Raw genomic sequence first — 25,000 nt, 5'->3', positions numbered from 1 at the left:
ATAGAAAATCACATGTAAACAAAAAATTGTTAACATTATAGCAAATGAGAATAGAATTTTCATTGGCAGGAAGGAAAGTTAATGGAGAATTATTACTAGTCTCAAGATCGTCTAAAAGCATTACCATTATCTCAGCCTAAATTTCATTATCCTCCTTATTATGATTATGAAAATATTTACAGTATACCATTTAGGAACGGATTTAATAATCGTATACGAGCAGGTGTAATATCTTTTACTTACATTCTTTTTAATTATTCTGAAATTTATGTTATCTATTTAAGATAAGAGGAGATTTATCAGCCCAAAGCACCCTGTATAAAAATCAAATTACCGTTAAGGGTGAATCTCTCTCTCTCTCTCTCTCTCTCTCTCTCTCTCTCTCTCTCTCTCTCTCTCTCTATTTTTAGTTTTCTTTTTTTGGCTGGGTTCAAGACGCGTGGCCTTCCCCCGAATGTGAAATTAATGGTCTTGAATCATTTATTATTGTTATTTTATTTTGAGATGTGATCTGTGCTGGCCTTTCTTGCATGTGCGAGAATCTGGATGAAAATAGTATTTTGAGTTTTCCAATACCTCGCCAGGTAATCGTTCATGCATGCGACCTCTATTTAACTCAAGTTTTCGTGTAAACGAGATACATGATCGGCACGTGGGCAAAAAGTTGAATCTCTCTCTCTCTCTCTCTCTCTCTCTCTCTCTCTCTCTCTCTCTCTCTCTCTCTCTTATGAGATTCAATTAGAGATAGATGATTGATTAAATGCATGTTTAGCATCATTTAAAATGAAAATGACAGATACAGTGCTATTAGTGTAATAAATTATTGACCGCTAAGCGTTTACTGCATGACAAGCTATCGCTATCAGTCTCACTCGGCTCTAAAATGGAAAATATATATGAGCGCTAGAGGCAAGGAATAGGACAGTGTACTAGAGACTTTTGCTTGTGTTCATCAAGGGAGGGCCTGGCAATGGCTGCCGATGACTCAACAGGTTTCTCCCTAGGTCACAAAAACGGCAAGGCAGCAGACACTTCTAGGTTTCTCCCTAGCTCATAAAAAACGGCAAGGCAGCAAACACTTCTAGGTTTCTCCCTAGCTCATAAAAAACGGCAAGGCAGCAGACACTTCTAGGTTTCTCCCTAGCTCATAAAAAACGGCAAGGCAGCAAACACTTCTAGGTTTCTCCCTAGCTCATAAAAAACGGCAAGGCAGCAGACACTTCTAGGTTTCTCCCTAGCTCATAAAAAACGGCAAGGCAGCAGACACTTCTAGGTTTCTCCCTAGCTCATAAAAAACGGCAAGGCAGCAGACACTTCTAGGTTTCTCCCTAGCTCATAAAAAACGGCAAGGCAGCAGACACTTCTAGGTTTCTCCCTAGCTCATAAAAAACGGCAAGGCAGCAGACACTTCTAGGTTTCTCCCTAGCTCATAAAAAACGGCAAGGCAGCAGACACTTCTAGGTTTCTCCCTAGCTCATAAAAAACGGCAAGGCAGCAGACACTTCTAGGTTTCTCCCTAGCTCATAAAAAACGGCAAGGCAGCAGACACTTCTAGGTTTCTCCCTAGCTCATAAAAAACGGCAAGGCAGCAGACACTTCTAGGTTTCTCCCTAGCTCATAAAAAACGGCAAGGCAGCAGACACTTCTAGGTTTCTCCCTAGCTCATAAAAAACGGCAAGGCAGCAGACACTTCTAGGTTTCTCCCTAGCTCATAAAAAACGGCAAGGCAGCAGACACTTCTAGGTTTCTCCCTAGCTCATAAAAAACGGCAAGGCAGCAGACACTTCTAGGTTTCTCCCTAGCTCACAAAACCGGCAAGGCAGCAGACACTTCTAGGTTTCTCCCTAGCTCACAAAAACGGCAAGGCAGCAGACACTTCTAGAAACTGTCAAACTCCCGTCCAACAAATAGCGTTTCCGATTTACTCCCATAACCCTAAACTGTTTCTAAAAGCTTAATAAATTTACTCATTTATCTTAGTGTGTGACAGGAAACTAATAAAATTTTAGTATTTGAAGTGTCTGCTAAATTTTAAATTTGCAATAATTGATAAGTAACAGTTTTACTAAGTACCTATAGTAAATATCAGCTAATTATATAATTCAAAAGCCTTCAGACTTCGTTTCCTGTGTTTATTGAGTTAAGATATTCAAAGGAATATTACAATCTTGACGAAGATTTCGTTCACAAGATATATCTTCGAGCGAATTCTCTCTCTCTCTCTCTCTCTCTCTCTCTCTCTCTCTCTCTCTTGTCGACCTATCTTTAGAGACCTGCGTGACAGACACTCCATATATATATATATATATATATATATATATATATATATATATATATATATATATATATATATATATATATCCCTAACGGTCGTGATTTTAATCATAGTAAATATCAACCGTAATTACATTCAATATCAAATTCTACCTTGGGAATGTATATTCACTGGAAATTCATTAATGATAATAGCTTCTGGCTGGACCGAGATTCGAACCCATGCCTCTCAGCCGAAACTATGCTTGCAGGGGCTCTACCAATCGAGCTCGATTGGTAGAGTCCTCGCAGGAATGATTTCGGCTAAGAGGCATAGGTTCGAATTTTGGTAGAGTCCTTGCTGGCATTGTTTCGGCTAAGAAGCATAGGTGTGAATCTTGGTAGAGATCTCGCGGGCATGGTTTCGGCTAATAGGCATAGGTTTGAATCTCTGCCTAGCCAGAATCTGTTATCTTAAATGAATTTCCAGTGGATATACAATCTTAAGGTAGAATTCGGTATTAAATGCCATTGTGGTTGATATTTACACACACATATACACACGCACATATATGGCTTACTGATTATGAAAAACACGTCTAAATGTGCAAAATTTAACATATATAGAGGCAGTAGGTTGGCCAGGGCACTAGCTACCCGTTGAGATACTACTGCTAGAGAGTTATCGGGTCCATTGACTATCCAGACAGTACTACATTGGATCCTTCTTTCTGGTTACAGTTCTTTTTCCCTTTGCCTACACATACACCAAATAGTCTGGCTTATTCATTACAGATTCCCCTCTGTCCTCATACATCTGACAACACTGAGATTACCAAATAATTCTTCCTTCCCCAAAGGGTTAACTACTCCACTGTAATTGTTCATTGGCCACTTTCCTCTTGGTGAGGGTAAAAGACTCTTCGGCTATGGTAAGCAGCTCTTCTAGGAGAAGGACACTGGTCATGGGGAGTGCCTTGGGTTAGAGTTCTCTTGCTTGAGAGTACACTCGGGCACACTATTCTATCATTTCTTTTCCTCTTGTTTCGTTAAAGTCTTTATAGTTTATATAGGAAATATTTTTTTTTAATGATGTTACTGTTATAGAAATATTTTACGAGTATTTTTCCATGTTTCCTTTCCTCACTGCTATTTTCCCTGTTGGAGGCCCTTGGCTTATAGCATCATGCTTTTCCAACTACGGTTGTAGCTTAACAAGTAAAAAAAAATATATATATATATATATATATATATATATATATATATATATATATATATATATATATATATATATATATACATACATACAGCATACTACATTCATATAGACATGCATACTGTATATCACATTCATATAGACACATACATACTGTCTATATGCTTCTGTATCCAACATAGACTGCAGAAACTATCGAAACTATCGATGATTCATACGAGTGGTGGAAAAAAAAACTAGTTCGGCTGCCTCCACAACGATGTGCATAAGATACTTTAATTTTCAGGACCTGTTATATGATGCCTCTTGAGGCATAATGTCGTGAATATTAATCAGTTTCTCTGCGATTCTTGGGAATCAAATGGTTTTTCTGTGACGCATTCTTAGTGTCCCGTCAGTTGTGATGGCATTTAGCTTTGACTGAGGCAAGCGTGTTCTATGGATTAATTAAGATATAAAGAGGTAGAAAAATTAATGGATATGGTGACAGAAATTGATTTTAATGAGAGAGAGAGAGAGAGAGAGAGAGAGAGAGAGAGAGAGAGAGAGAGAGAGAGAGAGAGAGACAGACAGACAGACATACAGATAAGAATATCCAAGGAAATAAATGATCCCTTCTTATCTTGTTAACTTCTAGTTATTTTACTCTCTCTCTCTCTCTCTCTCTCTCTCTCTCTCTCTCTCTCTCTCTCTCTCTCTCTCTCTCTCTCTCTCAATAAATAAATAAATAAATAAATGAGTAAATGTTCCTTTTCTATATCGTTAACTTCTAGTCTCTCTCTCTCTCTCTCTCTCTCTCTCTCCAAAAATATGCCAAAACCTGAAAGAAGGAAAAGGATTCAAATTCAACAAAAAAATGTCAATATATGCATCCTGCAACCATGAATGAAAGTCAGAAAACTCAGCAAACAGAAAAGAAAAATAAAAGCAAAAATGAAACAAAAAAAGAAACAAAAAAACAAGCCGAGTATATACCGCGCTATGCACAAAAGGCCCCAAGATATGACACGTTTCAACCCAAATATGCACAATTAGAGCCCAACTACAAAGAATGCATCTATATTGCCAGGGGTTGGTGCAGATGGGGATAATTGCAGGTATACACACAAAAATAAATATGAAGGCGAAAGAGCAAATATAATAGAAAAGTTGGATTTTTTAATGGCAAAATTCCTGGAAAGGAAGAAAAGAACATCATATCAGAACAGGAAGGAAGCATGGAAGAATCCATATTATTACCAATATTAAATAATGGGGATGAAACACAAACTATAATAGTGATGAATGCACAGGGTTTAGTCACGAGTAACTCTAAAAGGAAAATAGAGTTCTCAGAACTAACCCAAATTGAAAAAATAGGTATGTTAAATATAAGTGAAACATGTTATTCCCAAGAGACTGGCAGTGACGACCAGATAAAGGGTTTCCAAACATATAGATCAGACAGAACAAATAGGAATCAAGGGGGAACCGCAATATATGGAGGAGACATAAATCAAGAAAAAGTCTGAAAAATACAGCAACACAGAATGTGAATTGATTGCGGTAGAATTTGAATATGAAAAATTAGTAAATATTGTAGTCTACAGACCCCCAAATACTAAGGAGTTTGACATAATAATAGAAAAAATAGATGATATATGTAGAAACCATAAAGACTGGAATATACTCCTATCCGGAGATTTTAACTTTCCTTTCGTGGATAGGAAAGAACGTATAGAAGAAAGTGGTTGTATATATGCATATAAAAAAGAGTAATAGTAGCGCAGAAGATGAGAGACAGTTTGAAAAGCTTCAAGATATGCTATTAGAACATAATATTCAACAAATAAACCACATTCCAACAAGAAAGGACAATGTCCTAGATTTAGTATTTGTGAATGAGGTGAATTATGTTAAAGAAATAATAGAATATAACACGGGAATTTCAGACCACAATGTCATAGAATTAATAGTCCATTCCAAAGCAAGTGAACGCAGAGAAAAATAAAACACAAAACGATGGGAAGGGTATGGAAAATATAATTTCTATGGTAAGAATATAAAATGGTCAGAAATAAATGAAGAATTGAACAAAGATTGGAAAAATATATTAGTAAGTGATAATATGCAGATAAATACGGATATATTATACAAAATACTGGAGAAAATTGTTGAAACTGAAAAGGCAGCCTTATGGAGCGGATTTTATCGGAGAAAGGACGCGATCATATCCTATTAAATGGATTTTGCTATCGTTTGGATAGAAAACCTCGGAATGGAAAAGTCTTGGCGTTGTACACAAGACAGATGCAAAGGTCGAATCCATGTCAACGGAAACTTGTGGGAAGATGTAAAGGCCCATACTCATGTGCCTCAGCCAGGAGTATCAGCAATGAAGAAGATGGTTTCTGACCTACGTGAACGAGCCAGTGCATCTAATGATGTCCCAAGAAGAATAATTCAAGAAACTCAAGTCTCTTTGTCAGATGAAGCTACGGTTTTACTCCCTAAGTATACTTCATTACAACGGACTGTTCAGCGCCGACGAAAAAGAGATGGGGAGCCAATTCCAGCACCTAATGATGTCAGTGATATTGTATTACCTGAACATTTGCGTGTAACACACAGTGGAGAACCTTTTTTATTGTACGATTCTGGGGTTGAAGATACCAATAGAATGTTTATCTTTTCGACTAGAAAAAAATGTTGAACTCCTCAAAGAATACAAAAACTGGCTTGCAGATGGTAATTTTTTTTGGTAGCTCCGCGCCTTTTCCACCAACTTTATGTCATTCATATGCTTTGTGAAGGATGTGTTTTTCCAGTGATATATATACTATTGCAAAATAAGACAGAGGATTCATATGAAAAGGCATTAAGAACTATTTTGAATCTATACCCGGATCTGACGCCAGCCACTATGCTATGTGATTTTGAAAAGGCTTTCCAAAATGCATTTTCAAGAGTTTTTGTAGGAACGCAAATAAGCGGTTGTTTTTTCCACCTTGCTCAGTGTATATGGAGAAAAATACAGGCATTGAATCTTACCCAGATTTATGTAAGTGACGAACATATTCGTCGACGCTGTAAGATGTTGGTGGCCTTAGCTTTTGTGCCTGCTGACGATGTTTGTAATGTGTTTGAATCATTGCAAGATGTTATGCCTCTGCAATTGGAAGAGTTAACAAATTATTTCGAGGACACATGAATTGGACGTCCATTCCGTCGTCGTAGAAGAGATGCGGTTTTTAAACCCGAGTTATGGACTGTTTTTGATCGAGTGCAGGGCGACCTACCTAAGACCAATAATTCATTAGAAGGGTGGCACCGAAGTCTTCAGTTAACATCGGGTCATAACCATCCAACCTTTTATAAGTTTGTCGAGTTTCTTAAACTAGAGCAAGATAGCATAGAGAAAAGGATACTGAGAATAAGAGCTGGACACGACGATGGTAGAAAAAACCCAAAATACCAAAGGACAGCTAAGGCAATAAAATCGCTTGTTAATGAGTATGGAAGTCGATTTGATAAGTTGGAATACTTACAAAATATAAGCTACCTCATTGAATTGCAGAAATAAATTAATTCACTTCTTTTTACATATACTGTATGTATTAATTTTAATATGTAAATTTATTAAATCTTTTATATCCCTTTTTATATATTAACAATAAAGTGTTAAAACTTTTTGCTGAATTTCTTTGTAGTTGCTTCCTTATGCTGACTTGTTACTGTGCAGAATTGTTCTTATGCTGAATTGTCATTCACTGAACCGTGTGTGCCTTTTGGCGCCGAATTGTCCTTGTGCTGATTTGTCCTAGTGTTGAATTGTCATGCGCTGAATTGATTCTAAGCTGAATTGTCATTCGCTGAATTGGCAGCGCTGAATTGTCTTCGCTGAATTATCCAGTGCGGAATTGTCGGTGTACCTTTTTCATTTTCTTTCGATCGTATAATCTTTTTTTCTGCATTTTCTATTTTACTTTTTATTTCCATCAATTTCCACACATTTTATTCTTTTTGCAGGCTATAAGCAAAATTAAAAATGGATCAGCGGCTGGGCCAAATGGAGTTCCAGCGATTTTGTTAAAAAAACTGCACACACACACTATCGCGAAGCCGCTTGCAATACTGTTTAGACAAAGTGTAGATATGAGCGAGATATATGTTAAACATAAATTAGCATATATAACCCATATTTTCAAAAGTGGATCAAGACTAGAGGCAAGCAATTATAGACCAGTTAGTCTAACATCACATATTATGAAAGTGTATGAAAGGGTAATAGAAAAGAAAATAATGAATCATTTGGTTAAAGATAATTTTTTTAATGTAGGTCAACACGGTTTTGTGCCCGGAAAAAGTACACAAACCCAACTGATAGCACACTATGAAAACATAAATAATAATATGATAAATGAAAAAGACACAGATGTGGTATATCTTGATTTTGCAAAAGTCTTTGACAAGGCAGACCATAATATATTAGAGAAAAAAATGAGAAAGCATAATATTAAGGGAAAGATAGGAAAATGGATAAAAGAATTTCTACAAAACAGAAAACATAGTGGTTGCAAATGACGAGAAATCAGATGAAGCTCAAGTAATATCTGGCGTGCCACAGGGCACGGTATTAGCTGCACTGCAGTTTGTTATTATGATCACAGACATAGACTGTAATGTTAAAGACTCTGTAGTGAGAAGTTTCGCCGATGACACAAGCATAAGTAGAGAAATTACTTGTGATGAAGATAGGAACTCATTAAAAAGAGATCTAAACAAAATATATGAATGGGCGGAGATAAATAGGATGGTATTTAACTCCGATAAGTTCGAATCAGTATATTATGGAAACAGAGAAAGAATGGTATATGCATACAGGGGACCTAATAACGAGACAATCACAAACAAGGAAGCAATTAAAGACCTTGGTGTAATGTTAAACAGGAATATGTTATGCAACGACCAAATAGCAACACTGTTGGGTAAATAAATAGATAAATAAGTAAATATTCCTTTCCTATATCGTTAACTTCTAGTCTCTCTCTCTCTCTCTCTCTCTCTCTCTCTCTCTCTCTTAATGTTTTATTCGTGAAGGAAGAAACAAGACAAGTTTCATATTTTTCTCTTATCGGTTTATCTCTGCCTTGCCGATCAAAATCTCTTTGTGGGCAGTAGGTTACATACCCATCCTATAGTCAATATGCAATGAGATCTGGTAGCCTTTAAGTAAAAGGTCAGTCATTTCAGTCTTATTCACGCTGAAGGGAAGGCTCAGTACTGCACCATGAACCGTCAAGACTGGACTCGTCAGCTCCTGGTTCCGTCTGTGCTGTCACTGGCTTTGATCATCGTTTCGCCCGCAACTTCTCTAAACAGTCGGTTAACTTTAGTATAGATTTGGTCTTGGATATTTCTTCCCGTATTGTTGAATTTTTTTTTTTTTTTTTTTTTTTTTTTTTTTTTTTTTTTTTTTTTTTTTTTGTCATAAGGGAACATATTGAGATGGTGTGACTTAGAGAATCCATTTGTTGACACTATGTTTGCATGGAAGAATAAGTTTGAATTTTGGAACGTGTTAGACGAACATTGGTGTTTTTTCTTTGCAATATCAGGAAAAAAATCCCTCTACACTTAACAATGGTGATTTTCATTTACAATAGCTAAAAAACTATATACTTAGCATTGGTGATTTTCCTTTACTTTAAAAAATCCATTCATACTTAGTAATGGTGATTTTATTACAATAATCTAAAATGTAATCTCTCCATACTTAGCAATGATGAATTTTCTCTACAATAACGTAGAAAAATCCCTTCATACTTAGAAATGGTGAATCTCTTTACAATAACATTAAAAAAATCCTTCCATGCTTAGCAACGTAGACTTTTCTTTACAATAACAGAAAAAATCCCTTAATACTTGGCAAGGTTGATTTTTCTTTATAATAACACAAAAACAATTCCTGCAAACTTAGTAATGGTGATTTTTTTTTTACAATAACACGGAAAAATAATCCTTCCATACTTAGCCATGGTGATTTTTCTTAAAACAACACTAAAAACAATCTTTCCATACTTAGCAATGATGATTTTTCTTAAACTAACACTAAAATAATCCTTCCATACTTGAGAATGGTGATATTTCTTAAAATAACACTAAAACAATTTTTCCATACTTAGCAATGATGATTTTTCTTAAAATAACACTAAAACAATCCTTCTATAATTAGCAATGATGAATTTTCTTAAAATAACACTAAAAACAATCCTTCCATACTTAGCAATGGTGATTTTTCTTAAAACAACACCAAAAACAATCCTTCCATACTTAGCAATGGTGATTTTTCTTGAAATAACACTAAAAACCATCATTCCATACTTAGCAATGACGATTTTTCTTAAAATGACACTAAAACAATCCTTCCATACTTAGCTATGGTGATTTTTCTTTACAATATCACAAAAAATCCTTCCATACTTAGTAATGGTGATTTTTCTTAAAATAAAAGTAAAAACAATCTTTCCCTACTTAGCAATGGTGATTTTTCTTAAATTAACACGAGAAACAATCCTTCCATACTTAGCAATGGTAATTTTTCTTAGAATAACACTAAAACAATCCTATTATACTGAGCAATGAGGATTTTATTAAATAACAGTAAAAACAATCTTCCCATACTTAGCAAGGATGATTTTTCTTAAAATAACACCAAAAACAATCCTTCCATACTTAGCAATGGTGATTTTTCTTAAAATAACACTAAAACAATCTTTCCATACTTAGCAATGGGGATTTTTCTTAAAACTACACTAAAAACAATCCTTCCATACTTAGCAATGGGGATTTTTTTTAAATAACACTAAAACAATCTTTCCATACTTAGCAATGGGGATTTTTCTTAAAACTACACTAAAAACAATCCTTCCATACTTAGCAATGGTGATTTTTTTTAAAATAACACTAAAACAATCTTTCCATACTTAGTAATGAGGATTTTCTTAAAACTACACTAAAAACAATCTCTCCATACTTAGCCATGGTGATATTTCTTTACAATATCACAAAAAATTCTTCTGTGCTCAGTATAAACTTCCAGAGAAATTAGCCTAAGACATCTCAGTTCAACCGCTGTGAAATTCAGATATTCTGAACATTTTCATAATAAGGTTCTTTTTCATTTACTTGTCGGATCATTAATCAAACTGAAGGGTAATTAGCTTCATGTCATTGGGTAAATTAATTTTCTTAATTTAGAAACGGGTTAGATGTTAAAGAGCAACTTTTTTATGTTATTAGATGGTAAAATAATTATTTTTTTTCTACCTTTTGAAATTCCATTTTCTTTTTACTTTTCTAAATTATATCACACGTGTTATAAGTTGGTCTGTGTGCGTGTTCATTGTTCTATGTTAAAGATAAGGGGATATATATTCTTTTTTCTTTTAGTCCAACTTCTTATTCAAATTTGTTAATTGATTTATATAAATCATGTTAGACAAGTAAAAAACCGATACATACTATAATTGATCTGAATCTAGATTTGCAATTTATGTAATTGAAAATTTCAAGAAAAAATGTGAACTATATAAAAAAAAAAACTTTAAATAATTTTTGTGAAAGTTTATTTAAAATTTCACTGTTAAGCTCTGATTGCAGTCAAAGAGTAACATCTTTTATTTTCTATTCTCTTTTTCAATATTGGATTTTTGATGGGCCATTCGTTGCGATTCACAGCAGGAGATTTAGCCGCTTCAAAAAACCAGTCAGTTCGATTGGTTCAGTAAAAAAACAGAAAGGATGCTGGGATGCGATATTCCGTCATTCTTAATGGCTTCTTATCTATAAACTTATCTGGAACCCTATCTCCACATTCCATGTGGCCACTCTATTGGAAATTAATTGCGACCGTCAAAATTTTGCTGCCATTCCATTTGGAATTCGCTGCAGAGCTAAGTGACTTGATATGATAGATAATTGAGAAGATTACGAAACTAATTTAGGTATATATATATATTATATATATATATTCATATATATGTGTATATAAACAGTATATTTATGTATGTATATATATAAATATATATATTTATATACATACAGTATATATATATATATATATATGTATATATGTATATATATATATATATATATATATATATATATGTATATATGTATATATATATATATATATATATGTATATGTATATGTATATATATATATATATATATATATATATATATATATATATATATATATATATATTAAAAAACGATAAGAATGTTCTGGTATCTCTAACGTGAAAACAATGCAATGCTTTTGAATGAATGATATATATATATATATATATATATATATATATATATATATATACATATATATATATTTATATATATATATATATATATATATATATATATATATATATTGAAGGTCCTCTTAAATACACCTGAAGCCTATTGTCACCCTTTTAAAGATATAGGATTGAAGCAAAAAAATTATTTTAAAACGGGAGTGTTTTCCCTGAATAGTAATATTTTACCTCAAATACTAGCCTGTATCCCTCACTTATCTAGCAAGTTCAAGAGAACTGGTTTTGACCTCCATAACATATTTTTAAAAGCATCTTTGTAGTCATGTATAAGAATGTGAACAATGGTGTCCTTCCGTTTTGAGAGAGTTACTTTTCGTTTTAACACCAGTATTCTTTTTTGAGAGTCAGTTTTCATTTTAACTCCAGTATTTTTTTTTTATTGGAGTTACTTTTCATTTTAACACTAATATTCTTTTTTGAGAGTTACTTATCATTTTAACTCTAGTATTCTTTTTTTGTGAATTACTTTTCGTTTTAACACTAGTATTCTTTTATTGAATTACTTTTCATTGTAATACTAGTATTCCTTTTTGTGTTACTTTGCGCTTGAACACTAGTATTCTGTTTTGTGAGTTACTTTTCATTTTAACATAAGTATTCTTTTTTGAGTGTCACTTATCATTTTAACAATAGTATTCATTTTTGTAAATGACTTTTCATTTTAACACTAGTATTCTTTTTTTAGAGTTACTTATCATTTGAACCCTAGTATTCTTTTTTGTGAGTTACTTTTTATTTCAAGACTAGTATTATTTTTTGAGTTACTTTTCGTTTTAACACTAATATTCGTTTTGTGATTTAATTTTCATTTTAACACTAGTATTCTTTTTTTAGGGAGTTACTTTTCAAATTAAAACAAGTATCCCTTTTTTTAGTTTCTCTTCAGTTTAACACTGGTATTCTTTTTTGGGGGAGTTACTTTTCGTTCTAACACTAGCATTTTTTTTTTTGTGAGTTACTTTTCATTTTAACTTGAGTATTCTTTTTCTGTTAGTTATTTAAAACCATTATTATTTTTGGAGAGTTACTTTTCATTTACCACTAGTATTCTTTTGTGAGTTACTTTCATTTCAACACTCGTATTATTATTCTTTTTAGTTACTTTTCATTCTAACACTAGTATTCTTTTTTGAGAGAGTACTTTTTATGTTATCAATGGTGTCCTTTTGTGAATTACATTTAATTTTAACTCTAGTATTCTTTTTTATTTGTTTGTTTGTTTGAGAGAGATAGAGAGAGAGAGAGAGAGAGAGAGAGAGAGAGAGAGAGAGAGAGAGAGAGAGAGAGAGAGAGAGAGAGAGAGAGAGATAACTTTCCATTTTAATACTTTTTTTTTTAGTTCCTTTTCATTTTAGCACTAGTATTAATTTTTTGAGCGTTACTTTTCATTTAACACTGGTATTCATTTTTAGGGTTATTTTCCATTTTAACACTAGTATTTTTGTGAGTTACTTTTCATTTTAACACTGGTATTCTTTTTTGAGAGATACTTTTCATTTTAACGCTAGTATTTTTTTTGAGTTACTTTTTATTTTAACACTAGTATTATTTTTTGGAGAGTTATTTTTCATTTTAACACTAGTATTTTATTGTTTTGAGATACTTTTCATTTCAACACCAGTATTCTGTATTTTTAGTTATTTTTCATTTTAACACAAGTATGAGAGTTACTTTTCTCTTCAACAATAGTATTTTTTTTTTTTTGAGTTAATTATGATTTCAACAATAGTATTCTTTACTTAAATATCCATTGATTATTTCCCATTTATTTTTTTCTCTGTAAAATGAACTTTTCCATAAATCATTTTGTACAAAAAAAAACCATAGCTTCTTTCTTCATCTGTTGATTATCCATCTGGTGGTGAGAAGAGATTTTCGCATATTACCTTAATGGAATCAGTCTAGTTCTTTTCATCCCAGTTTTAACCGAATAACCCCTATCACTAAACTCTAAATCACAAGCATTTTTATCCAGCATAACATGAAATGTGGTATTAGTGGAACATTTGAGGCACTGTAATTGTTCAGTGGCTACTTTCCTCTTGGTAAGGGTAGAAGAGACTCTTTAGCTATGGTAAGCAGCTCTTCTATGAGGACACTCCAAAATCAAACCATTGTTCTCTAGTCTTGGGTAGTGCCATAGCCTTTGTATCATGGTCTTCCACTATCTGGGATTAGAGTTCTCTTGCTTGAGGGTACACTCGGCCACACTATTCTATCTAATTTTTCTTCCTCATGTTTTGCTTTTATAGTTTACATAGGAAATGTTTATTTTAATATTCTTAAAATATTTATTTTGTCCTTAGTTTCCTTTCCTTACTGGGCTATTTTCCCTGTTGGAGCCCCTGGGCTTATAGCATTCTGCTTTTTCAACTAGGGTTGTAGCTTAGCAATTAATAATAATAATAATTATGATACTGGTCAGCTTTTTAAGAGAAGTATGTCTGCGGTGATTAGGGTCAATCAAATGTAGAAGGCAAGGCAGCCAGTCATAGCGAGTTCTTTTTAAATCAATTACTTTGCAAACGACTTTTAATAACGAATTGGCCTTTGACGCTTTTATAAATAAAAAATTTAAAATATTTTACCTTCTTATTTTGCAGAGAATTATTATTAAAGATAATAGCTATACCGTCTTTGTGTAATTGTATTTTTGGTTTATTATATACCGTAAAATTCATTCGAGTTTTCTTGTTTTTCTTATAATCATTACCTTCTTATATCATTATTTTTTTTTTTTTAATGCTCTTGTTATCTGATGCCCTTATCAAATGCTAACTTTCCTTTCGAGAACTGATCTCGAGAAAATTTCAAACGAAATTTTGGAAAGTCTGATATATGGAGCTGTAAATGATTTTATTGCGTTTTACTGAGCTAAAACTTGGTTGTAAGCGTCAGAGAAATGACAATGAATAGATATCATTCGAAGTAATATAGTGCATCTAAAGAATTTTGATTGTCTGTGAAGCCGGTAAAAACATGTCATTGACTTGTCCATATTTACCATGTGAGTTTAATGGTTCCCGAGTGCAGAATTTATAACGCCATTATTTCTCTGTACCAGGAATGTTATGAGCCTACTTTCACAAGTGCTCTCCGTTTGTTCCCATTAGAGTGCTTTAAAGCATCCTGCCACGTCGTCTATTGCCTCATTTAGAAAAGAAAAAGTGACTACATTTCTCAGCAAGAAGCCATTTTGAGTACACGTTACGAAGCCATATCACCGTTACTGATAATAAAACCTGCTTGATTCAACTTTGCAAGTTCATCTTTCTCTTATTGTTCCGCCTTAATTCATGGTGGTTTTTTGTAGGATGTAATCGACTGTTAAAGATTCCATTTGGATACAGTTATTGAGAAAACGATAAAAAAGGCTTAAAATTATTAACTTCTTCGTAATATGCATATTTTGTTTTACCACAGCAATGTGTTCTTCGAACCCTATTTTTTTCTGAAATCATACTAAGAAAAGTTTCATAAATGTGTAACGGGTTAGGTTTTACAAGCATTCTCTCTCTCTCTCTCTCTCTCTCTCTCTCTCTCTCTCTCTCTCTCTCTCTCTCTCTCTCTCAAGGCGAACGAAAGTAGATACTTCAACATTTTGGACTAATTTTTTGCTGAGCTTTCGGGAGCAACATTTCCCATCATCTGAGTAAAAAAAAAAAAAAAATGAAATGAGTTGAAATATTACAGAAAAAAAAGCAAATTCATCATTTTATTTGCTTAGATTTCTCTTTGTGCTTTTTCTATTATTTTAATTCACTTAATTTTATTCTTGGTGTATTTGTTATGGTTCTTTCCTCTCGAATTTCATTTATTTAACGTAATTATGTCTATTGCTTTATTATTTCGTTCGCATTTCTGCTATATATATATATATATATATATATATATATATATATATATAAGTTTATATATGTATATATATATATATATATATATATATATATATATATATATATATATATATATATATATATATATATATTCGAAGCATATTGAAACTCTCTGAGTTCTTATTATGCCTATTCGTCAATGAATCTCCTTGCCACCATTTTATTTATTAAATGATAAGAGTTGTTAATATATAAAAAAAAAAAATCTCAGAATGATCAAAACCTTCAATAGCCGAAATACTGAAGCGTTTTCTTTCTATCCTTTTCACAGGCGATGAATCGTACCTGTTTGGATTACAGACGGACGTGTTGAATCCAGGAACGACGGAAGAGTATATGCATTACATGTTCCCGAGCAACAGCACGGATTACTTGACCTCCGTCACTCTCTGCATTAGGATACGAATCCTCCAGTACAGGGAGATCGTGCCCTTCTTCTCATACGCCTATTCGGACTTGTACGACAATGCTTTCCTTACGTGTATGTATAATGGGATTTTCTTTTTTATGCACATACAATATATATATATATATATATAGATATATATATATATATATATATACACACACTTTTATATGGGTGTATATATATATATGTATATATATATATATATATATATATATATATATATATTCACTTTTATGTGTACATACACACACACACACATATATATATATAATACATACATATAAAAGTGTGTATATATATATATATATATATATATATATATATATATATATATATATATATATATATATGACTGCGTGTTTCACCAATGTTATTTCAATGTAAACAGTGTGGCCTACAATATTACGCTTATTTTGACAAGAGGCAACATTCATGTTCTCGATATAAAGATATTGTATGCTTCAACCTCGTATTAAGAAGACAGTATGATATGCCATATGCATTCATTAGCTGGTACACCTACATGCAAGGTGCTATGATTATTAATATTTTTCTTGATGTTCTTAGTGTGACATTTTCACTGAAAACGTTTGTTTATTTGTTTATTATATCAGATCAGAATGGCCCTGAAATGCAGTTTTATTACAACGACCTGAAGGAATCGTCAGGGTTGGGATTGCATGTGGATGGCTCCCTCGGTGGCTGGCATCATACCTGCCTGGTGTTCGAGCATCCGTCTTTCAAGTGAGAATTAATTGCTGTTTTCTTAGAGGTGACAAGAGTCGAGAAGCATTGTGGTTAGAATAATGTGTATGCGTTACTGGATTTTCTTTACCAAAACTTTAATTTTTTTCATTATTTGTATATGACTGAAACATTTGCTATTTTTATCATAAATCTCGTAAGGAGTATGTTGTATGAAATCAATAAGCAACTTGAAAAGCCATTGGTGATAGGAGACATGGTTGGTTATTAGAGAATAATTGAAGTAAGTAATGTAGAAAGATTGTCAAACACTGGGAATATGGCTTATTTCTGACAAATTAAACATGTAATATTTATTGATTTTGTGAACACTTGTTCTTCAGTTGAACCACCCATTTGTACAGTCATTGCAACCTATTAATGCTTAATCAGATTTCTGACATTCCCATCCATCATTACATCCCTCTACTTACTACTTTTCTCTTGTATGCATTATCTAGCAAAACATTTCCCTCACAATTTTTAACACAAGTATACTCTTGAATATTGGTGTCATGAAATTCTCATATTTTCTACCTTAATACATTTGCATTAACGTAATTCTCAAAGAGATTTATCCTTCTCTGACTAAACTAACCTTTACATACCCAACCTCGGGTATGCATTAAGTTAATTCTCAAGCGTTACATCAACAAACCCTGGGCTCAAAATGCTCGTGAGGATCTTGCAATGAAAGAACTTCATGTTTACATAACTTCCGAAGATGTTGCTAAAATTATTCCTGTTCATTTAATAAAAAAAAAAAAAACACTTTCCTAAAGAAACCCATTATTACTAAGATAGAACTTAATATCTGAATCGTAGCTGTTTTAGATAAGATCACTACTGCTCTAATTTCCATGTATTAGCATACATGCTAATACATGGACTCTTCGACATTTCATATATACATACATATACCAAGGCACTTCCCCCAATTTTGGGGGTTAGCCGACACCAACAAATGAAACAAAAACAAAAAGGGGACCTCTACTCTCTACGTTCCTCCAGCCTAACAAGGGACTCAACCGAGTTCAGATGGTATTGCTAGGGTGCCACAGCCCACCCTCCCACATTATCCACCACAGATGAAGCTTCATAATGCTGAATCCCCTACTGCTGCTACCTCCGCGGTCATCTAAGGCATCGGAGGCAGCAGCAGGGCCTACCGGCACTGCGTCACAATCGCTCGCCATTCATTCTTATTTCTAGCACGCTCTCTTGCCTCTCTCACATCTACCCTCCTATCACCCAGAGCTTTCTTCACTCCATCCATCCACCCAAACCTTGGCCTTCCTCTTGTACTTCTCCCATCAACTCTTGCATTCATCACCTTCTTTAGCAGACAGCCATTTTCCATTCTCTCAACATGGCCAAACCACCTCAACACATTCATATCCACTCTGGCTGCTAACTCATTTCTTACACCCGTTCTCACTCTCACCACTTCGTTCCTAACCCTATATATAGCATTAGATTTTATTGCGTCATAGTACATTCGTTGAAAATCACCCTTCATTTACGAAGCTTACAATATATATATATATATATATATATAAATATAAATATATATATATATACACGTATATATGCCCCTGAGTAGTTACGTAACAATAACTTATAATTATGATAATTATTACTATTATTGTTCAGTTCATCTTAATTATTTTATGCTCTTAAAACACCTCGAGAGATTATTTCCAACACTATACATACATACATACATACATACATACATATATATGATCACACACACACACACACATATATATATATAGGCTATATATATATATATATATATATATATATATATATATATGTATGTATATACACAAACACATATACTGTATATATCATCATCAGCTGTTAATAGTCCACTGCAGAACAAAGGCCTCTGACATGAGCATCCAATTGCGTCTCTTTGTGGTCTTTCTGTGCCAGTCCACACCCGCAAACTTTCGTAGTTCGTCAAATCAATCGTCTTCTCTTCCTTCCCCTGCTTCTCTAGGGACCAATTTTGTCATTCTATTGTCTGTGATTGTTATTGTATGTCATGCCCATGTCCATTTCTTTCTTACGTGTTTTTAGAATATCCTCTACTTTAGTTTGGTCTCGTATCCATGTTGCTCTCTCAGCGGTATTCCCATCATTATTCTTTCCGTGGCTCTTTGAGTTGTAACAGCTTTTGTTCGAAGGCTTTAGTAATGCTCCGAGTTTATGATACATAAGTTGATACTGGTTGGGCCATCTCAATAAATACTTTTATACTTAGAGAAAGTGGCATGTTTATTTTCATAATCTCATTTTGTTTACCAAGTGCTTATGTTCCAAGGCTTTAGTAAGGCACCGAGTTTCTGATGCATAAGTTAATACTGGTAGGAGCATCTCATTAAATACTTTTATATTTAGAGAAAGTGGCATTTTTATTTTCATGATCTCATTTTGTTTACAAAGTGCTTATGTTCCAAGGCTTTAGTAAGGCTTCGATTTTCGAATGCATAAGTTGATATTGGTAGGACCAACTCATTAAATACATTTATATTTAGAGAAAGTGGCCTTTTTATTTTCATAGTCTCATTTTGTTTACCAAATGCTCTCCATCCTATGCTTATCTTCTTTTAATTTCGGTCTTGTGTCCTGAGGAAACACTTACTGTCTGTCCTAAATACGTATATTCAGTAACAATCTAGAGGCTTGTCCATAACTCTTATTTGTTGTGTGTCTACATTTTCATTAAACATCATCTTAGTTTCACTCATATTCGTTTTCAGTCCTATCTATCTACATTCTCTATTCAAATCTTCTATCATCTTTTGTAATTCTTCCCATGATTCACTAAACACAACTATGTCATCTGCTAACCTTAAGTTGTTGAATTATTCCCCATTGATATCAACTTCTACATTTTTTCCGATCTAAATTCTTAAAAACTTCTAGGCATACTATATATATATATATATATATATATATATATATATATATATATATATATATATATATATATATATATAATAGCTGATAGTTTGGTTTGTGACGGGCCGAGAGAGGAGTTGTGATTCGTCAGGAGAAGGTTGTGAACTCAAAGGCAGGTTGGAAACGACTGAGTTATATTGTTGTGGAACACTCTCCTTATATACAAAACCTCAAGGCAACAGGACATGACAAGTTCACAAGACAGACAATATCACAGAGGAAACCCCAGACAGGAATTTTCATGTTCGTTTTAGTGCGAGGGAGGAGCGAAGATACAAGCATAATATATACAAAAGGAATTATGTACAATTGTGTGAAACACGGTTGGTACATGGCTCCCCCCCTAAAAATGACATACTGTACATGTTAAATAGGGCGCCCTGATCTAGAGAGGCGAACTGTAGGCGGGTCATCTGGCAGAAGATAAGCAGGTTTTAGACGATCAATGGAGACCCAGTCTTCTTTGCCCCGAATGTTTAGGAGGAATGCTTTCGGACTGCGTCGGATCACAAGGAAAGGTCCCGTGTAAGGGGGCGTTAACGGTGGCTTGCTGGTGTCGTTGCGCAGGAAGACGTGCGTCGCAGAGTGCAAGTCCGTTGGTATGTGATGCTTCGCTGGGGGCTTGTAAGTCTGGTGGCACGGAGTAAATTTTCCCACGACGTGACGTATGCGCTGGAGATCGTCGGAGGAGTTTGTAGAAGGAAAAAACTCGGCAGGGACGACCAACGGGTCGCCATACACCATTTCGGCTGCCGAGACGTCGAGGGCGTCTTTAGGAGTGGTCCTTAGTCCAAGGAGGACCCAGGGAAGCTGAGTAAACCAGTTGCAATCCTTGCAGAGGGACATCAAAGCTGCTTTGAGGGTGCGATGAAAACGTTCAACCATTCCATTGGCAGCGGGGTTGTAGGCCGTTGTCTGATGTAGGGTGATGCCCAGGAGATTCGCTAATGACGTCCATAATTGAGAGGTGAAAGTGGTTCCCCTGTCAGAAGTAATATGCTCAGGGATACTGAATCTTGAAATCCATCCAGAGAGTAAGGCAGATGTACATGAGGCGGACGTTGCAGTTTCCATGGGAATGGCTTCAGGCCAACGAGTGGAGCGGTCGATGACGGTAAACAGGTAACGATGTCCTTGTGATGTGGGTAGGGGGCCTACAACGTCGACGTGAATGTGTGCGAAACGACGCTGAGGTTGAGGAAAGGTGCCCACTCCTGAATCCGTGTGTCGATGTACTTTGGAAGTTTGGCAAGAAGTACAGGCACGGACCCAATCCTTAGCATCCTTAGAAATGCCGTGCCAAATGAACTTTGCCTTCAGCAGCTGTGCAGTAGAACGGCACGAGGGATGTGAAAGGCCGTGGATGAAATCAAACACCTGTCGGCGCATGGGAGCAGGAATCCAAGGTCGCGGTTTACCAGTACTGACGTCACAGAGGAGGGTGGTGTTGGAGTTTTCGAGGGGAAAATCCTCCCAACGGAGGGACGTGCAGGATGTCCTACAAGCTTGATACTCTGGATCCTGTCGTTGGGCTTCAGCCAGGGCGTTGTAATCCAATCCCAGTTGAACGGCAGCCAACGTGTTTCTTGACAGGGCATCGGCAACGGGATTCATTTTCCCAGGGACGTATTGGAGGGTGCAATTGTATTCAGCCACGGCGGAGAGATGTCGGCGTTGACGGGCGGACCAGGCGTCAGACTGTCGAGTGAAGGCGTGCACCAGAGGCATGTGGTCTGTGCGAATGACGAAGGGCGTACCTTCTAAGAAATGGCGAAAGTGATGGACAGCCAAGTGCACCGCCAGCAATTCTCGATCGAAGGTAGAATAACCCGATTCTGCCTTGGACAGTTTTCTGCTGAAGAAGGCCAATGGGCGGGGCGAGCCTTTGACCACCTGCTCGAGTACTGCACCAATAGCAACGTCACTGGCATCGGTGGAGAGAAGGAGAGGGGCGTGTGGGATAGGAAAAGTGAGACCCGCAGCAGTTGATAGGGCCTTCTTTGCATTGCAGAAGGCCGCTTCTTGAAGGGGACCCCACTTCAAGTCCTTTGGCTTGCCCTTGAGGGAGGCGTAGAGGGGAGCAAGAGTGGCGGCAATGGCTGGCAGAAAACGGTGATAATAGTTGATCATGCCCAAGAATTCCTGCAGAGCTTTGACGGTCGAGGGCGTGGGGAAATTCTGAACGGCTGCTACCTTCTCAGGGAGGGGATGGACTCCTTCAGGAGTGATACGGTGCCCTAAGAACGACACTTCGTTGGCGCCAAAGGTACACTTGTCGTACCGGACTACAAGGCCGTTTTGTTGCAGGCGGTCGAGCACGATGCGCAGGTGACGGAGGTGTTCCTCTTTTGAGGAGGAGAACACAAGTGTGTCGTCCACATAACATACACAGAAAGGGAGGTCCCCTAAGATGCCATCCCATGAGACGTTGAAACGTTGCCCCAGCATTACGAAGGCCAAAACAAGAGTAATTGAAGGTGTATGTGCCAAACGGAGTGGTGATGGCGGTCTTGGGGATGTCTTCTGGGTTCATAGGCACCTGATAATACCCCTTCAGGAGGTCGAGCGTAGAGAAAACCTTTGCTTTGTGCAGGTAGGAGGTTACATCGGCAATGTTTGGGAGGGGGTAGTGATCCGGTTCTGTTTGCATGTTCAGGCGCCTGTAATCCCCGCACGGACGGAGGGAGCCGTCTTTCTTCAGAACGATGTGTAAGGGTGACAACCATGGGCTGGAGGCCTTTTGGCAAAGGCCCATTTTCTCCATTTCGGCGAACGTCTGTTTGGCGGGTGCCAATCGTTCCGGTGCCAGACGTCTGAATTTTGCGAAGACTGGGGGTCCCATCGTCTTGATATGGTGATAAATACCGTGCTTGGCAGGAACCGTGGGCGTTTGGCGAAGTTCTGGACGGAAAACTTCCGGGTACGACGTGAGGAGGTTGGCGTAGGCATCCGTGGGTGCGCTGATGTGGAGAGCGAGGTTAGAGGGGGCGGGTTGAAGAGGTGCCGACAAGTACGAGTCTGCGTTGACCAATCGTCGGTGGGCGACATCGACCAGAAGGTGGAAATGAGAGAGGAAATCCGCACCGAGGATTGGCATTGTGACGTCAGCAACGAGAAACTTCCAATTGAATTTACCGTTTCCGAACGATAATGTGAGGCTCTCGTAACCGTAGGTGGGTATCGCAGATCCGTTGGCAGCTACCAAGCGGACGTCGGCAGATGTAGACAGACTACGTTGTGCCTTGAAGAGTTTCCTTGGCAAAAGAGAACGACAAGCACCCGTGTCTACCAAAAATCGCACGCCCGTTCCTGCATCCTGTAAAAAGAAAAGATTAGAAACATGGGAGGCCACCGCCACAAGCGATGGCCTACTTACACGTTTTTTGGCCACTGACAATCTTTGGCACATTTCTTTGCGGTTGCCCCGAATCTGAAGTGGTAGTAGCAAAACTGCGGCGGATGGGAGGTAGTAAGTGGCTGTAAAAGTCGTTCGTTGGGGCGCGAGCGATTGGTGGGTGGTGGGCGGCTTTGTCGCTGCTTCGGCACGTCACGGGGTAGGTGTGTATGTCCTATGGCATTCATGTCAGCTTCGGTTGACGTTGAAAAGGCATCCTCGTCGTCAGGGGTGGAGGCGTTGATGGAGGTCTTGAAGTGGCTGTCCATAAGGGCGTCGGCTTTGGTCATCAAGTCCTTTATGGGTAAACTATCGACATCGGGTATGGCAGCGCGCACAGGTTCAGGTAAACGGCGTATCCAAAGGGCACGGAGTAGGTTCACCTCACGAGGAGAGCCGTCTGCGGCAGGTTGAAGGCGAGCGATACTGGTCATTTCCCTGAGGGCAAGCAAAGCCCTTTGGTCCCCCAACGGTTGTTGCGAGAGCTGAAAAAGCTTTGCTATACGGGCGGCTGGCGACGGCGAGTACTGCTGCAGAAGGTATGATTTGAGGTCGTCATACGCTATTGGGGTGTCTCCTTGTTCACAAAGCCAGTCGGATATTTCTGGGAAGGTGTCCTCGGGTATCGCCGCAAGAACATAATCCGCTTTGGTGGTTGAGCGAGTCACGCCCCTGATACGAAAGTGGACTTCAGCGCGTTGAAACCAAGCGAACGCTTCTCTGCTAGCGAATGGTGAAAGTTTCAATGGAGCGGCCGCAGTGCCAACTGCTGGGGTAGAGTCCGCCTCCGTCATATTATCAACGATGGAGGGGCGAGGGAGGTGGGGGTGGAAGGCAGTGGGAGCGAGTCGACTTCCGGGGTCACCAATGTGACGGGCCGGGAGAGGAGTTGATTCGTCAGGAGAAGGTTGTGAACTCAAAGGCAGGTTGGAAACGACTGAGTTATATTGTTGTGGAACACTCTCCTTATATACAAAACCTCAAGGCAACAGGACATGACAAGTTCACAAGACAGACAATATCACAGAGGAAAAACCAGACAGGAATTTTCATTTTCGTTTTAGTGCGAGGGAGGAGCGAAGATACAAGCATAATATATACAAAAGGAATTATGTACAATTGTGTGAAACACGGTTGGTACAGGTTCCTCTCGGGAATCACAATTTAAATAAAAATGAAATGTTCTGCTCCCTTTTACCCCCACCATAAGGTTAAATTTCGAGCACATTTTGCTATATAATTTTTTAAAATTGCTCTAAAAAGCTTAATTTTTGTCCTAGAGAGGTCAGGTTGGTCACATTCTTTTGTAAAATGCCTGAAGTTTCTCATAAAATTATCAAAAATATGTAAAAATATGTAATTAACAGTGTTTTGCAAGAACGTACCGGTACGTCCTTTGGGGGTGAAAGGGCTGCTAGGTTGCTATCATCTTCTTTAGTTGGTAGCTTTCGACATAACTTCGGCCATCTTCATCCTACCTGCAATTGTTGTTATGTAGAATTAATGAAAAATAATAAAAATTATCATTATTAGGTAATTAGGAAAATATAATTCCAAGAATTGACCAACCAACTCTAAAATCAAACCAATCAAAGAACATAAACCCATATAAAAGACTTCATTACTAATATAACCGACCAATCAAAAAGCATAGAATTATATAAAAGACCTTATTACCAATATTCCTAGTCACACGCAGGAATCCCGAAAGCCATAAACCCGACAGCCAAAATCCAGGTTACCGAAATACCCCAAAAA

At 36.6% G+C, this 25,000-nt stretch overlaps 1 protein-coding gene across 1 annotated transcript in view; it reads left to right on the top strand.

The window, feature by feature from the left end:
- The first annotated feature begins 8,738 nt into the window (after positions 1 to 8,738).
- The window catches only part of LOC137657361 (uncharacterized), a 33,238-nt gene continuing 16,976 nt past the window's right edge, over positions 8,739 to 25,000 (top strand). Inside the window, exons 1-3 of the mRNA XM_068391698.1 lie at positions 8,739 to 8,829; positions 15,994 to 16,203; positions 16,746 to 16,875. Of these exons, the coding sequence (XP_068247799.1) occupies positions 8,739 to 8,829; positions 15,994 to 16,203; positions 16,746 to 16,875 (431 nt within the window). The remainder of the gene's footprint in view (positions 8,830 to 15,993; positions 16,204 to 16,745; positions 16,876 to 25,000) is intronic.

Source organism: Palaemon carinicauda, chromosome 18, assembly GCF_036898095.1.
Source record: "Palaemon carinicauda isolate YSFRI2023 chromosome 18, ASM3689809v2, whole genome shotgun sequence".
NCBI lineage: Eukaryota > Metazoa > Arthropoda > Malacostraca > Decapoda > Palaemonidae > Palaemon > Palaemon carinicauda.
The sequence above is the reverse complement of the archived record's forward strand: the minus strand, read 5'-3'. Positions and strand labels throughout refer to the sequence as shown.